Raw genomic sequence first — 17,885 nt, forward strand, 5'->3', positions numbered from 1 at the left:
CCTACTCCTCAGTGCAACCTGTGCTTCGTCATACAATGGAAGAGCTATGCCATTGAAAAGTAGTGAAACAGGTCTTCATCGAACGGTTCCTGGCAACACAAAGCGATTAAAGACGAGAGGACGTGAGATCTCCATCAGTCTCTGTAGCTGTAGGGAAGCTGGTGGACAGGAAGTGTTTCACCAGATTTACCTCAACAAGTCATACTTGATACCAAGCCGATCTAACCTTACGGTGCAGCTGGATTTGAGAGGCGACGTGAGAATCCATCTTGCCAGGCTTCAGATCTCGTGATTGCGTCCAAACTACTGTGGTTTGCTCTCATCCATTCGCTCGCACACAGTGCTATAGTTCCACTGATTTTGTGTCTTCTTCCGTCCAGTGGGGACAGAGCAGGTATGACTACATTTTTGTCTTTTGGCTGCACCTGTTAGGAGTTGCCACAGTGGATCATTTGCTAGCTGGCAGACTGGGCCACAACCAACCCAGTGTGGAGTCACATATTTAATTTGGCATAGGTTTTTTTTACATAGTTGACCTTCCTGACGTAAACCTCCTCATCTATCCAGGCTTGGGATCGGCAATTTGGGAATATTTAATAATAATATTTAATATCACTGTGCGTGTAGAACAATGCCTTACAACTTTTCCATTAGCAGTATAGCATTATACCTGCAAATGCCCCTATATGCAACACATTTGGTAAAATTTCAATCTGCCCACCACATGTCTGTGGCGCTGTTCAGGCTCATGTCACAGGGGCATAACCCCAACCTGAAGTGTTTATCCACTCTTCAAGTGTTTTTTTTTTTTTTTTCTTTTTTTTTTTTTGACAACATGCATGTAAATGCAGGGTGATGATGCCCAATAAAAAGCCACAAATATTATCTATTTATCTACATTTGGCAACCTAGACAAAGCAGAGTGTGTTGTCTGCTTGGGTTTATAGACGACCCACATTTCCCATCAGGTCTTGTGCTGAATAATTTCCAATAAGTAGACTCAGGGGTTTGCTTTTTCAAGTTCTAAGGTGCAAATTTTACTTAATATTTGTAATGTGTGTGTTCAGGACATGGTGGCTTATGTTTGTAACTGTCATTTATGTGCTGGTTTATAGTTTTAACCATTGGCGAGGTGATTATATTAACTGACAGCACCTCCCACTTCTGAAATGAATCTGGTGTCCTTAGTTATGCATTACCTGTTATTGTAAATCTAACAATATTATTGAAATATTATCAGAAACATTCTACTTTACTTTTGTATCACTAGAGATAATTAACACGTAGCTGCAAGTAGTTCCTCATAGGACACTGAATGGTTTGGATGTAAGATCAAAGCCTGAAGCCTGCGAGATGGATTCTCACCTGATCTCACGTACCCAGCTGCCTCACAAGGTTACAGGTTAAAGCCAATCAGGAATTTGCCAAACGGATCAAAGTCATAACTCTTCCCTTCTATGGCTGTGTTCTTTTCTATCCTTCGACTGAGTGCATGTCAACTGAATGTCCAGTAACTTCTTTGCCGTAGTATTAGGCCATGCTACTCTTCAATGGGTTTTGTGCATTTCTTACCTTCTTTCTTTTCTAGTATTCCTATGAAGGAGACAGAGACTAAAATCTATTATATAAAATATATATGACTAGAAAAATGGCATACAAGAATGAACAGTCACTTTTATGGCAATGTTTAATGAAATATTAATTCTTAATGTATGTTTCAGTAAAACAGCTTTCTCTTCTTAAGTGTAGAGACTTATTGCAGGGATGCAAGTATTATATTTGGTCTTTAAAGAATATCTTGTTGAAATTCTAGACGATGTAGAGTGATGCAATTCAATAAAACTATAAAAGTGAAAACTGTTTTGTGGCTTTTAAATCCTGCTGATGATTCACAGTGGGACTCGTGTCATGCTGAAAGGTTCCAGTGGATCTGTGATTAATTTGAGCTTTCATTCATCTCTTGGTGGAGTTTCAGTCCTGATGGAGGTGGAATCCTCCTGTGTGACGGTGCTCAACTAACAAATGTTTACTATACGCTCTGATGTGTGTTAAAATGAGATAAGCCATAAACAATCCACTTCACCTGATCTCAGTTCAACATGAAAATTAAAGTGGCACTGATTTTACATATCAAACGTGCCTAAAAAGTCAAACTGAAGTTTTGAATATGCTTTTGATATATACTACGCTCCCACAATGCAATGTACAATGCAAGTAAAGGACATGCTCACAGGTGAAACTAAATTAGGGATTACTCATATTTTATTTAAGTAAAAGTAGCAACACCACTCTACATTCAATATTTGTCTTGAAGCCTCTAAACCCAAATCCTCTAGTCTTCTAACCATGTAATTTATGGTCTTATGTACATGATAGTAAGCACATAAAAAATTTAAGTGTATACTATTTTTAGAACATTTTCCCCACCTTTACTGACAGCAAACTGGAGCCACCTCGCAGGACACGGGAGCTGTTGGTCTACCACTGCCTCGATCTGCAACTAGAAATGTTAGTTAGGACCCGAACAAGTCACAACGAAGTCAAACAATTACAGAGATAACTAACAAACACAAACTCCTACAACTCCCGCATCCCGTGAGGTAAAAAGACAGTTTCTGGCAACGGAGTTTGTTTGTAAAGACAGCAAAAACAGTGGCTGCAGTTCCCCGCTGGAAAACGCTGTCTGACGCCAAAGTAAAGTGCCGAACATGTTCTAAATAGAAGTCCTTTATTTAGGTGCTAAAATACGTTTTGCTGCTGCTGCCTGCGTCCACAGCAGGACATTACTGAGCTTCCTGTTGGGACTCCTGAGGCAGCTGTCAATCAAACATGAGCTGACACACCCACACACTCTAGAAAAATGATCTAAACAGCAAAATTAGCTATTTTTGAACCAGGTCTTCTAGTAGTTATGAAAATTTAATTTCATTCAGATCTTTGTGGATTCTTAATGAGAAACTAAACTTTGATATCACATGCATTTTTACTATTTTAAACCAAGTTTTCAGAGGCTTTAAGTGCTAAAATATCAGCAAAATTTTAATTGAGTTTAATTGGGGGGCAGAAGGGCTGTAAGAAAAACATTTTACAGCCTATTTGTTAAGTTTCATCTGCAGTGACATCTGAAAGTCAGAATACAATGAAGAATTTTGTAACTGCTAAAACTGTATACTGTATAAAATAAGTATGTAGAGCGGTACAACATATGGATTTGGGACAGACCACTACCCCTACTCGGTCTGTGAAAACAGTATAAATATAAAAATGTCTGTTGTGGCCTTGGAAGGAACTTTCTACACTCCACAAAAATATCAACACTTTTGTTTTTGCTCCCATTTTTCATGAATACAAAAAGAACTAAGACTTCTTTTTAGCAGGCACAAAGACTTATTATATTATCCAAACTAAATTTGAGCGGAATAAGCCTTTTTTGTGCATAAATGAAGTCTCAGATATTTTACCTCAACTCATGAAAAATGAGACCAAAAACAAAAGTGCTGCACTCATATTTTTGTGGAGTGTGGTTTGAGAAAGCAACTCTGATGATGTCATCAGGGTAAAGAGGTGTGGTATATTTTGGAGCTTGACTCATACTTTTTTTTTTTTTTTTTTTTAATCTGTTGAGTCCCCAAACTTTTTGTAGGTGCAGTATCAGCTGACCTGAGTGTCCTGTGAACATCAAATGTTGGTCACTTGTGGAACCAGCTTGTGTTGTAGGGCAACCTTTAACTGTAGTGGTAGCTACTGTTCACCAAACAAGATATGGAGTATTTTTAGACTAAAACAGCTACACATTCAACATAGGCTTCATATAAAAATTATTTTATTCCATTATCTTTTCATTAACTCAGTAAGTATGACTACTTTACACATTATATACATACTTATCACATATCAGAATGCAGCTCTTTTTTTAACATACAAAACAGATATCACAAGACTTATTTACACGGACATCCAAATATACATGTACAGAATATTCTTCCCTCCCCATCACTCCAGCAGCTTCTGTCAGCTCAGCCTTCTACTGTAGGGCTCTACAGTGGATACCAATCAGAACTCTTTCATCAAATCATTAAAGCTTTCCTGGTTTACTGCTCCATTTTGGCACACACTCACTTCAAAAAGTTTTGATTTCATATTCGTACGATGGTCTAGCTAGTTTATGTTGCACTACTGATAACTGAATATTGTGGCCACCAAAGTGAAATACAGTGTTCAAGAACAACTGAGGAAATAAAAAAGGGTGGCAGATGCATTTATAACACCCCTGTGCATCACTTTAAGGCTCCGTATGCAAAGGTGTTCTTATAGGGACAGTTCACTCAAGAATGAAAATTCAGCCATTATCTCCTCGCCCTCATGCCAATTAAAGGTCTGGTTTAGTTTTTTAGTCCACAAAACACTCTCCCAAACAATGGAAGTGAATGGTGACCAGTTTTCAAATGGAGAAAAAATATATATAAAATGCCTCCACACTGCTTGTCTGGTGTAATCCAAGTCTTCTACAGGTCCAACATGCCATTCACTTGCAGGTGCACACCATCACACCATCACACCATCACACCACACACGCATAGTTCAGATGGTGTGCAGGCACATGTGAACATAGTTCCAAGCTAAGGATCTACAGTGAAGATTCAGGCTAAAAACATGGTGTAAATGATGTCTTTCAAATCAATTTGGTATGTCGGGACTTAAGGAGACTTGGATTACACCAGACAAGCAGTAAGAAGACTTTTTTTGTTTAGTTGTTTTTCTCCGTTTGAAAACTGGTCACCATTCACTTCCATTGTTTGGGAGATTCTGCAATACTGTTGTCCTGTGACACTCGAGCATTGTTTTCTGGACTAAAAAACTAAACCCAACCTTCAACTGGCAGGAAGGTGAGTAGATAATGACTGAATTTTCATTTTTGGATGAACCATCCCTTTAATACTGATGTGCAGAAATATGCACTAATACATGTGATCAACTACAATACAAACTACAGAAATACCTGAGAATTTAAATCAGATGATCTCAGCGAGCCCTTGTGCTTATAAAAATAACCCAAATGAAGGTGACAAACCTTGACACTGAAGGATGGACTTTTATTGGGTTTAGTCTATTGTGGCAAAGACCATTAGTTTTGCGGTGCCTCCTAATTGTTCAGGGGTCATGTCCATTTTTTAAGGTGTCCATGGCGCCTAGAGTTCACCATGGGCTCTTTACGGGAAGGGAGGAGTACAAGTTAAGATATAGTCTCCATGAAAAAACCCAAATCCATGAGGGAAGAGCAATGGATCAGATCTTTCCAAGGATCTGCATGACAGCGATGGTGGTGCTTTGGCCGAAGATGAAGGCTCCGCAGAGCAGGGTCACCACTCCCCAGACTGTGAGGACAACTCTGGAGAGGACAAGGTACAAAGTAACAACACAAGCACATGTTGTAATCATCTCTCAGATCAGTCAGTGGGAAAAAAATGAGTCAACCCTTAGACTTGAATTTTTGGATGGTCGACCTGGGTATAGACAGCGACAACAGGAGAAGGAAAAATGTGTATTGGACTGGTGGGAAAGCAGTCTGAATTCTTGTGTGTGTGTAGGTGTGTGGAGCAACAGGGGGGTAATTAAACAAAAAGAAGGACAAGTAAAATCAAGGGTTAGCAAAAGAAAGGTGTGGCCAGTGATGTCTTGCATGCAGTCGTTTTATTGATTTGTTTTATTATTACTTTTTTCTTCTGTCTTTTTCTTTCTAGACTTGAATTCTAAATAAACAATTCAGCTGGCATTTACGTCCATCAGACGTGGGAGACACACAGAGCTGGCAGATGAAAATAAGAACCTTTCTGATGCATGAGACATGCAAGTGAAAAACGTGTCTGAGTAGCTTGCTGTCGACACAGGGGGTATTAGAAGTCAAGCATCTTATTGCCAGGCATTGGAAAAGTGTTTATTGTCCATCTATGAACATTTGGATTAATGAGCTCTCTTCTTGCATAGTGGCAGACAGGCTTAAATAAACAATCAAGCCATATCTTTCATAGAATCTGGAATTTATTCCAGACATTTTTGAAATCAAGAGTCTTCTTAAATTTGATTGTTGCCTAATCAGTAGGGGTGGGCGATGCTGCAAAATTCAGCTTCAGACCTGATGCAAAGTAATTCAGCAAATACAGTTTTTATTATTAAAAGTGGCTTATGAACTTTAATGTAAGGGAGATCAGTGAGTCAGTATTTATCAGGTGAATGTATCATCAACAGGCCAAATCTACTTAAATATAGGAATCCATTTACAGTTACTCCAAAGGGTGATTATGTTCAGTCATTTTCATATTTCAGCTCTGAGGTATAATTTTGTTTTCAGTTCCATTAAAAAATGAAAGTTTCAATTGGCTGAATGTAGACTGTTATTTAAATGTCAGAATAATGAATATTATTAACTGGTCTGCTAAAGTCACAGATGAGCAATTACAGTTTGAAAATGTAACATTAACTAATACGCTGAAGGTCCGATTTGAGTAAAATATTTATTTTATGCCTGTCTGAGCCTCTGAAAAGAGGCTCTCTGTGTGTCGGGGCTCTGGATGCTGAAGCATTTCCCTCCTCCGGTTTTTTCTGTTACAGCTCAAAGTTCTCTCTTTTGTTATGTGTTTGACAGCTGTGAATGACAACATGTGTGGTAGGAAGGCTGTTCCATACAAATATGTTCAAATATCTCCAAACAAAGCTCCTCTTTCATTCATTCATCACATTGTGTTGGATTAAACTAGTGCAGTGCGCTGCATGTGCACGACGCCTGTGTTGTTTGAGCGCACACAAGCAGCACGGCAGGAGCAAGGAGCACATGCACTACAAAATAGTTCCAAAGGAGACCTAAATGTTGGAAGAAATTCATTTTGGAACAGTGATGTAACGTGTTCAAAAGCAGTAAAAAGAAAAAGTGTGATATTAAAACAAAAAATCCATTTAAGAGTTGCTGAATAAAACCGTACATGTTCAAGGTTTCTCGGAGTGAATAAACTGATCAACACTCAGGCAGTTCAACTTGTTTTACCACATTCTTTTTTTGTCTCTTCACTATTTCTGAGAGTGATCCCACAGATGTATCTTTACAATACATTAACATTTAAATGAAGTTCTTTCTCACCTGGTCCTCCAGGACACCGGCTCAGACTGCATGGCAAACATCAAACAGAGTCCTGTTCAAACACATCACAGGGTTTAACCGCTTGCAACACATTTGAGAGAATATAAACACATCCTGTATCACCAGAGTCACCTGGAAAGATGAAGATGAAGAAGGCGCTGATCCCTCCGATGACACTGATGACTTTGCTGATGTCTGGTACGAACGTGGCGATGAGCAGCGTTACCGTTATCCACAGGACCGTCAGCACGTAGCGGCTGCGGCTTTCGAACTCCACCGTCACCACGCCGTAACGCCTTCGCCTCCAGCTCAGCAGGGGGTCCTGAATCACTGACCTGATGAGCAAGAACGGGTGTGTTTATGATCACTTGTTGTGGCTTAAAGCCTCTGAAAACTCGGCTTGTAATAATAAAAATGCAAGTTTAGTTTCTCATTAAGCATCCACAAAGATCTGAATGAAAATAAACGTTCATAACTATAGAAATCCTGGTTCGACGACAAGCTTTTGCTAATTGCACTTTTTAGGTCTGTTCATTTTTCAAGAGCCTGCGAGCACATCAGCTCACATTTGATTGAGCTGTCTCAGGAGTCCCAACAGGAAGCTCAGTAATGTCCTGCTGTGGACCGCTGTAGACACAGGCAGCAGCAAAATATATTTCAAGACCTAAATAAAGGACCAACTAAAAAAAAAAAAATCAATATGGGTTTAAGTATATGCTATATTTAGAAAATGTTCACCACTTTACTTTGTTGTCAGGCAGTGTTTTCCCACAGGGAATTGAAGCTCTCTATACAAACACCAGACTCCGTAGACAGAAACAATCTTTTTATGTCACGCAATGATACAGAAGTTTGTTTATTGTTCAACCTTGGAGGAAGGAAAGAAGGGAACTTTTAGGAGTTATGTGTATGTAAACTGTCCTCAAACTACATAAAACAAAGCTGATAGAAGAAAATTCTGTTAGTTATGAATAAATAACTCAGACAACTAATTTACAAGCCAGCTGAGTTTGGTTGTAAAAGTGGCTAGAATTATTTCTTGTCATGACAAAAGTAAGCTCTTGCTTCATGGTTTTTGATTTTGAGGGCAAAACTTTCACCAAAAGAACGTGCACATCATTGGCAAATGACCTTGATATAAGAAGGATAATCAACTTGTAGGTGCACATAAAACGGTTTGAAGTCACTTTATGCAAAAATCCAAAATGATGTGCTTTAAATGGCTTCACGTCGGGTCGTTCTTAACTTCCACCTTGTGCCGTCAAACCATGTAATGCACACCTACTTGTTGATTATCCCTTACTTAAGATTATAAACATTTTAGTCATTAATAACCAATTTCCACCTAGAATTATCAAAGAATAAATAAATAAACAAATAAAAAAAAATCATAGCCATGGAAAAAGGCTGGAAACGAGTGCAAAAATAAAACCAAAAAAGTTGAAAACAGTGCTTATTGTAATAAGTAAAAGTACTTTGTTTCAAAATTTGAGAGCTTTAACACAAAATGCAGTGAGTTAAATGTGCTGAAACAAAAAGTGTTAAAACTGTCCCTGGTCTCCCCTACTTTATTTTTAGTATTTAGTATTTTTAGTTTTACTGACAGACACAATGATAGTTGGTCTAAGCACAAACATGCCAAATTCATACCAAACAGTAAAGTGAATTAAAACTTAGATTACAGTATTTCATTTTGTACTAAATCTGATTGCTTATACTTTTATAAGCTTACTATTTATGTACACAAGACCCCAAATTACATGGTTAGAAGAGGCTTTAAGAGTCTTTATGCAGCCAAAACATGATTTTTTGTAAACACTGTAACTCAGGCAGAGAATTTAAAGTGGTCATATGAACTTTTTTCATATTTATAAAAAAAATCTGCATCCACATCAGGTCAGATTTATGGTAAATATGACCCATCATTTAGGAAACTTTCAGATGACTTTGGATGATGGATTGAATTCTTTTGTTAAGATTCATCTGAAGTGATAGAAACTGAGTAAGGCCGTGTCCCTGACCTGCCCAGCAGCAGGATGATGGGATAGATGGTGATGATGGAGATCCCAAACAGCAGCCGAGCGACGAGCATCAGAATGTCATCGCCAGTGTATGACATCAGAATGTCGGCCTTCACGTCCTTCCCAAATGTCAAGTACCCATAAACCCCTGCAATAGAAAGAGAATGATGGCGTTCCCTTTTACAGCTTCAACAAATACAGAGTGTCTGACAGCAGATGGAAAAACTGACATTTTCACATACAAACAATGGCCAAGTGAGCCAACTGAGCTCACCTGCTCCTCTTCATCCTCAGGCAGAGGTGAGTGTCTGAACCAAATTTCATGACAACTCATTACACAGTTGTTAAAATGTTTCACTCAAAACCACAAATGTCAACCTCATGTTGGCACTCGAGGAAATGTCAGAGGATCATCACAGTCATTATAATTCACTGTTTGGAGACCCTGAATACCTGTAGAAAATGCCACTGAAATCCATCCAATAGATGTTAAGATGTGTCAGTTTGCACTGAAGCAGTGGACTGACTCTCAAATTCCTTGAGCAGCTGAAGATCTTGTTCATGAGGACGAAACTGACTTTAAGCATCATTTTACAACCTAGAAACTACAACCTCCAAAGTATGCTGCTCACTTCACCTTGATGTCACAGAGTTACAAAGGAAAAGAGTGATCCAGTCACACCTCTGTAACAGACTTTTCTGTATCAAACCAGCTCAAAACACGAGGGCTGATCTCTTGTGGTCAGCTGGTCGACTGGTTGGTCGTTATGCTCTTGTCTGGCCAAATTCTCCTTGGTCAGACAGTCGCTGTATGTTACTTTAATATGGAGAGAAACGTCTTAATCCATTGTTATCAGGGGGTACAGGGACATATGCAGACCTGGTGTATTTTTTTTCTTGACGGACTATTTCCTGAACATTTACTTGGCTCCAAACTAGCTGACTTCATGTCAAAGTACCAGCACACATAACTACATCAGCCCCCAGCCTCAGAAGACAGATTGATGAATTTTTGATGACAGCGTGTGTGGATTTTACTCCATCACAGGGGTTGGAGAAATACTTGATTCTCAGATCCATCCCGATGTGGACGTGGAAGATTCTGAATCGATTCATAAAAAGTCAAAATATGTCAAGTAATATGAAGCTGATGGAGTGAAAAGGGCAACTGCAAGGGCAGCACAGCTCCTGGACAGTCTACAGCATGGACATGCAAGAGTTATCAGCAGTTAACAAGAGGAGATGTAATTAATCCTCTCAAAAGGCAGCGAGTGCAAACACATTTTGATTTAATGTCTAAATGATTGCATTTGCGAGGCGAACGTGAATACTTTTTAACATCATCTAGTGACGTTAAGTTGTTGTGAGTTGAGTGGAGCAGCGATCAGCTGTAAACATATGAGAGCGGCTGAGCGACACACAACACGGTGTTAAATAACTTCAACCAACTCTGTGATGAAGAAAATAACTCTGCTCAGTCTGCTTCACCTGAGAACTCTGTACCTGCTCTGCATGTTGGACAGCGAGGTCTTTCCTCAGAGCTGGCGATGCGACAGAGAGGCTGTTCTCCACTGCTGGAGACATAATACTCGCCTCCCCCTCATTTTTTTAATTGTCATACAGGCAGTGGACTGTCGGATTCTTTCAAACTGATTAATTCATTTTACTTTTTTAAATAAGGCTGCACCATTTAATTGCCTGCTATGGTTCATATTTGTATTTCAGGGAAACTGGAGCAAAGTAGTGAAGATTGTGTCTCCTTTACTATTAATTCAGTCAAAATAGATTCTGAATCAAATCAAACAAAAAGATTTCCTCCCTAAATGTGACATATGCATCATGTTTACTTCTAAGCTAGGATATTCCTTGAGTTTTGGTGAGGATGGCTGATTGTGAGCAGCTGCAGATGAATACAATCCAACTGGTACCTCCATGGCTTAAAAGTTTAAAGTTTTGATGCATCAAGATGGATCAACATCAAGAATCATTTTATCATCAAATCGTAGCCCTCTGAATCGTAATCAAATCACATCATGAGGTAACCAGAGATTCCCACCCCGACTCATATTTCTTTATCAACGTGAGTCAGTAACTTTTCAGGCTCAATGACGTCTCGATAAAGGCTGTCCCACTTCCCACTAAGAAGCTGAGTTGCTAATGTGGCTATTCCCAAAGGCTGGGACGATGTTTTACTAAAATTGTAATATTGAGGGACAACTGTGAGGAACTGTGAGAAATGTTCATGTTAAGCCTCACTAGATAATGAGAGTAGTAGGTTGGATGCTGTAACTGTTGAAACTGCAGTGCGAGTTGTGTTAGTGTTGAGCTTTGCTGAGACCTTTGTTGTCGGTGTTGCTGCTTTATGTAACACCAAGAGCCCTTTCTTACACCTGGAGGAAAGCAGATAGCAGGAGTGGCCTAGGTGGCAGTTGTCATTTTGCACACCTGCATGACAGCAAATCACCTTGCGCCTAGTCTGTGCACCCACGGGTGGGAGGTCTGAAATTGAAGGCTAAATGAAGGCGAGGACAGGCGCATTTGGTATCTTGTGTTCTGCGCACTGAAGTTGAAATACTTGCAACACAGACCTGCTAAAACCTGCTCAAAGCGTTAAGTGTGTGGCACAGTAGGTCCATCTGCAGAAAATAACAAAGTGCATGTGTGGCTGAGGCACACGAAGCACCTTCATTTATGTTCAGTCTTTTCCCCACGCAGAAGTGTGGATTAGTAAAGCGTCCTTTGAACATATTTTCTATCTGCCATAAAGTGTAAGTTAACAGTGTGTGTGTGTGTGTGTGTGTGTCTTGCGTTTGGCTGAGGCGCGCACACCCACACACATCTCCACACTGCACTTTCCATTCCTTTCCATGCACTTTCCAACAGTGTACACGTGTGTTCTCATTAATAATGAATAAAGAATTATTATTATTATTATTATAATAATAGCTGGTTTAGTTAATCTAGCTATAATGTGCTGTTTTTCCCAACTGACCAATCAATTGGTTCGAGAGTAAGTAGAATTCTTCCTCCTGATGCTTCCTCTGGTGCTGACACTGCACTGGAAATGTTTGGAGCAACAGTGTGTACTCTAACCCAGTGGGAGTGGTTTAAGAGGGCAAATAGGAACCTGTGAGGGAGTAGATGATGAGACAGAAGATCATGGAGACCACAGAGATGAAGACCCAGTGAGAGAGCCGCTGGTTCTCCATGCTGCTGTAGATGGCGATGGACGCCTCGTGGCACTGGAACGAAACACACAGAAGAGAAGGTAAAGTGAGAAAAGGAACTGACTTCATGTACTTCATGTTCCTCATCTTGAGTTAACTCACTATGATACGCAGTATGTTACCAGTTGTTAAAAGCTTTTAAGAATAACAGAAGACCAAGTAAACATGATTTAAAGAAATTTTCAAGAATTATTTTTTTAGGTTAAACTTTAGGGTGCCTTACTTTAAAGCAACAGAGTATCATAATGGTATTAATGGTATGGGGTGAAAAATTAGTTATTGTTTGAATAAAATTTATCAGAACTGCAACAATTAATCAATGAATTAGTTATTAAATTAATTGCCAACTATTTTGATAATAAGTTAATCAGTTTGAGTAATTTTTAAAGAAAATAAATCTAAATTCTCTGATTCCCAGCTTCTTCTCTGTGGTTTCTTTCTCCGACAGTAAACTGAATATCTTTGGGTTATGAACAAAACAAGACATCTGAGGCCAGAGCCTTTGATCAACATATTTCAGCATTTTCTGACATTTTACTGGCAAACAACTATTAATCGAGAAAATAAATGACAGATTAATCAACTATGAAAATAATCACTAGTCGCAGCCCTAAAATTTATTACAGTACTAATGGAAAATCTTCAGTTGCCTCAGCAGTTTAAAATTTATGCCATTTTGAAATTGAAAAATATTAAAAATGAACTCTTTTTATGAGTTGGTTTGTCTGGATGTAACCTTCAGGCAACATTGCACCACTGTGGAACAGCCTGTAGGAATGAATGAGTTAAAGAGTGTCAGTGTACTAAACTATCAGAACCCTCTTCAAAACAAGACAGTAAGTCACATTTCAGTGTCTGATCATTTGTGTTATATGTAAATGCTTGTTTTAAGTTTCCTGGTGTGTCTTTTCTGACACACAGTATGTTACAACCTTTCAATCTTTGTCTCATTGCTCATGAGTTCAAATGAAGTCATTAAAAATGCATTTTGCACCCTATCTTATACTGTTTCAACAATATATATACCTAAATACACCAGAAAAATGTCATGGTTGGAGACCATAATGGTACAGTGTTCATTCAGTTACAAGTTTAATAGTTTTATACACCTGAATTATCAAACAAACTTTACTCATTATTGTGAATCCATATTCCCAGATTGTAAAATGAGAAAAAAAAGATGTTTTCAGACCTTTCTCTGGGTGAGAGATGATGGAACTAAACCATGTGAGGAAGGCTGCAAAAAAGCAATTCAACATGACCTCTCGAGAGTCGTGACAAATTAAAACACAGCTATTAGTTTGCTCAGGGTCCTGCCTCTCTTTAAAAGTATTACATGATAATTTAGGATATACTGTGTGAGTGTAAAAGGGCAAAATAGGTATGTTACCTTGGGGCAGGAGCGTACCATAGAGGGTTAAAGGTGAGGAGAGAAAATACAGATCTTCTGACAGATAAAGTAGGACTAGATGTTGGTCAGACAGATTGCCTCTCCAGCCACCAACATTGGATCTTTGTTATCTGTTTGGGGCTCACAGTGCAGAGTGAGGATCCAGAGGTCTTATTATCTCTGATCTCTCTGCCGCCTGCTGTGATGAACTGAGATGAGATAGGGAATCGAATGAAGCCTGCGGTTTCTGAGCGGCACAATAAGGCGAGTTAAACCATCACAGAGGTCAGGATACAGACTCTTGTCCCCACTTGATCCCAGCTGCCATCGTCCACTTTTAAATCTCGCTTCCCCTTTCCTGCCGTCCCCTCCTCCCCTCCTCTCCGAATCTCATCAGCTCTCTTTTCAAACCTTCACAGCGCAATCACTCACCCTGAGGGAGTGTGTCTCTCTGTATGCGTTTGAGTGAGAGGACATGCATCGGTCCTTCCACACTTTACACTCCTTTTATTAGATGCTGCCAGCATCCCTCAGGGGTTACCTTGGCAACTTGGGAAGTTACACGTCAGTCTGTCCTGCTTTAGACTGACAGAATGATCTTTTTCCCTATACCTTACCCTGCTTTTCAATACGCTCTGTTCCTGCAGAGCACAGCGGCCCCAGGCTGCGCCAGTCTGCTGACCTTTACACTGAAACACACTCTCCTGAGAAGGTCCAAGTCCGAAAGACTGAGAAAACCCACTCTGCATCACTTCAATGTCTGCTGTTGTTTGCAACAGAGAAATATAGCGCGAGATTAAGCCAAACTACAAAAATGATTTTCTCATTTGTGTCTCGCTGTGCAGACAGATTTGGTTTTATTTTCCAAGGTTTTATTATCTGTCCCTGAAATGTGAAGTGAATGGAATTTTGTTTTTTGTTTTTAAAGCGATTAAGAAAATATGCACATTAAAAAACATCCCACAGCAGTGAGTCTCTCTAGAATCAGAATCCCTGTTACTCTGGAACTTTTTCAGGTCAAGACCCAAAAGAGAAGGTTGACCCAAGCTTATTAAATTACATAATGAACGGCCCTAACATTAACATTTAGAAACTGATAAAGAGCATAAAAAAAAAACAGTTTAAAATGTGTATTTCATTGTAAGTATTATAAGTATTATTAACCACAGCTGTTTAAGAAAGGACAGAAAATGGTACCAACACTTTTCATTTGAAATGGATACAGGAAGTTTTGAGTTCACAGTGACTTTAACGGGGCAAATGGAAGCAGATCAAAACAAGAGTTTGCACTAAAATACTGAAGGGACAGCCCACATGTCCCATCATGCCTTGTACTGGACTGCATAGTTTGCTGTTTTATGCTGCAAAATGCAAATGTTTTGGCAGTGTTTGCAGCATGTTCTGTTCAGAATACAGCGGTTTATGTTGGTAGTAGAGTTGGGTACCAACCAACCAACCAAACTAACTCTTCTTTTAAAGGTACCGAACGAATTATGTCAGAACTGTCAAGTACCAATTCACTTTATATCAATTGGTGCCAAATTTCAGTGCCTGGGAGCGCAGGGGAAAGAGAGAGCAGTGTTACAGCAAGCAGCAGCTTGTTCAGTCACAGAGTGGAGTGAAGGAGTCAGGCGTTAGCTCCTTGTCAACGCTAGTTTGGTTTAGCCACGTTAGCGTCATCACTCATCTCTCTACTATGCAACACTGGTGTTGTCACAAGTTTATCAGCCGGTGGGAAAATGTCCTCACTGTGGCGTCCCTACCTGCTGGATAATCTCTTTTTAATGCAGTCCCATTCATGTCCATAAGTGAACAGCTTTCCCTCCTGAAGCACACATACATACATAAACCTTCCCACAGTCAACTGCACACGCAGTGGCCTCCAGCCTTAACACAGCATGATGTTCCAAACACATGTTAACAAGTCTCAAAGGCTCTCACATGAATACATTTCAAACCGTTGCACTCACTTGGAAACCAAAGCAGATGGTGGGGATGACACTGAACATGGAGGCCCAGGAGCTGATCCTGCACACAGACAGGAGGAGACACAAGAGTCATTTTCTGGAGTTCACAAATGCCAAGAGAATAAGAAGACACTATTATTAGGGCGCCATTCATAATGCCATGGCATTTAGAGACACTTCGCCATAGAGTTCATCTGTCAATCACGAGCACGCGGCTGACAAGAGCAGGTGGGGTAAGTCAGTGAGGCAGACAGAGCGTCTAAACAGCGACAGAGGTTTAAGAGGAGGAGTGAGCGCAGTGGTTTGATCTACTTTATCTGTCCTGGTGGCCTGGATTCAACACAGACTTATAGAGAAAACTCATGACAGTCATATTTCCTGGACGTAACTCCATAACGTGAGCTTTTAACACCAATTCTAATGTTTTGGTGAAAATCTATTCTTTATGTAAATGAAATGTATGTAATTTATAACACGTTTAGTTTGCTTTTTACATTCCTAAACTTGCTCTGTGCCAGAAAACAAACTTGTCTTTTCAACACTTCAGTGATGTATTGAATTAACCAGTTATTAAATTAATTGCCAACTACTTTGATAAATGATTAATTGGGTAATTTTTTTTAGGAAAAGAAAGTCAAAATTCTTTGATTCCAGCTTCTTAAATGTGACTATTTTCTGTTTTTTTTTTTTTTTTACTCATCTATGACTGTAAACTGAATATTTGAGGACGTCATGCTTTGGGAAACTGATTGACATTTTTCACCATTTTCTAACATTTTATAGACCAGAGAACTTCAAAATCTAAACCTAACAATACTTACTGATACCACACGTATTGTGTGTAAAACTTTTTTTTTTCAAAATCTTTTTGTATGAGAATGCTGGCCCTTTAAATTTGTGTCTGATTTAATCAGGCATAAAAAGCTTTTGCTGTCCTCTAAGGACCCCTGTCTCACTTCCTAGTTTCAATAAGGAGGCAATACTGCTCAAGTATGGGTAAAGTCATGAAAGAATTTTGCTATCAGATGTGTCTCAACCATAACATCGCGACTCTGTAGCTTTTTCTAAATCAAAGCTAAATAAGAATTATGGTTTTATTATTATTTTGATGAGCATTAAGAGAACTCTCAGACACTTTAAAAAACAAAATGACTGCTCACTACTGTGAAATTAAATAATGTAACATCTTGTCAACTCTGTAAGACGTCTATTCCATCAGATATTCCATCTTTGACCCTACTTTTTCCATTTCATAAAATAAATAAATATAAATAAGGTCAGTACTTGGGCCACCCGGTCAAAAAAGTCTGGACACAACCTGTGAAGTCACCTCTATCAGTTGTCTGTCAAAGAGAAGTGTTTTTTCTGCTATATTCATTTAATGAATGTATGTTCTTAAGGATTTATAAAAACTTTCATGGTACACATAGTTTGTGTTCTTTGTGTTATAAAGGATTTTTTTGTGTCTGATGGAGTTCACAAAATTAAAATTTTCAGCCATAAAAAAATGTTATTTAGTAAAAAAAATGAAGTCACTAGGAGGTTGGCCTGTTAAAGGTTTAATAGCCATTTTCCCAGCATAATTTAAGAGTAACAATCTAAACTCCAACAAATACAAATCTGTACAAAACTTTACTTTCTTTGACACATAAAAACATTCTGTTTAACATTTTGTTATATTGTTTTTTTCTTTGATTTCAACCCAAACTGATGAAACTTGAAGGCAAATGACACACCGTGCTTCAGTCATGCACACAACAGTAAATACAGGCTGTTAATCATATATTCAGAGAAAACAATTTACTTTGTAATAGAATTTCGGCAGCTGCAGGCTTCTTGTCATCACAAGAACCCAAAACAAATGTTAAAAAAATAGTTTGACGTTTTGGGAAATACAATTATTTGCTTTCCTGCTAAGAATTAAAAGAGAAGATCAATTCCGCTCTCTGTTGTCACATACGGAGCAACAGCCAGCAGACGGTTAGCTTGGTTTTGCATACAGATTAGAAACTGGTGGAAGCAGCTAGCTCGTCTCTGAACAAAGGTGATAAAATCCACCTACCAACATATCCAAAACTCAGTGTTTACGCTAAGCTAAGCTAAGCTTGTAATGGATAAATATGTAAGTGGTGTTGAATATTTTCATCT

The 17,885-nt window shown here is 38.9% G+C and overlaps 1 protein-coding gene across 1 annotated transcript in view; it reads right to left on the reverse strand.

The window, feature by feature from the left end:
* Positions 1-4,805: 4,805 nt before the first annotated feature.
* Positions 4,806-17,885, reverse strand: part of slc38a8a (solute carrier family 38 member 8a) — a 29,053-nt gene continuing 15,973 nt past the window's right edge. The window contains exons 5-10 of the mRNA XM_084734247.1: positions 15,741-15,798; positions 12,281-12,395; positions 9,154-9,301; positions 7,265-7,467; positions 7,133-7,184; positions 4,806-5,389 (exon numbers count right to left, since the gene is read on the reverse strand). Coding sequence (XP_084590373.1) covers positions 5,287-5,389; positions 7,133-7,184; positions 7,265-7,467; positions 9,154-9,301; positions 12,281-12,395; positions 15,741-15,798 — 679 coding nt within the window. The 3' untranslated portion in view covers positions 4,806-5,286. The remainder of the gene's footprint in view (positions 5,390-7,132; positions 7,185-7,264; positions 7,468-9,153; positions 9,302-12,280; positions 12,396-15,740; positions 15,799-17,885) is intronic.

Source organism: Lutjanus erythropterus, chromosome 13 (genome assembly GCF_056507025.1).
Source record: "Lutjanus erythropterus isolate fLutEry1 chromosome 13, fLutEry1.hap2, whole genome shotgun sequence".
Lineage (NCBI taxonomy): Eukaryota > Metazoa > Chordata > Actinopteri > Lutjaniformes > Lutjanidae > Lutjanus > Lutjanus erythropterus.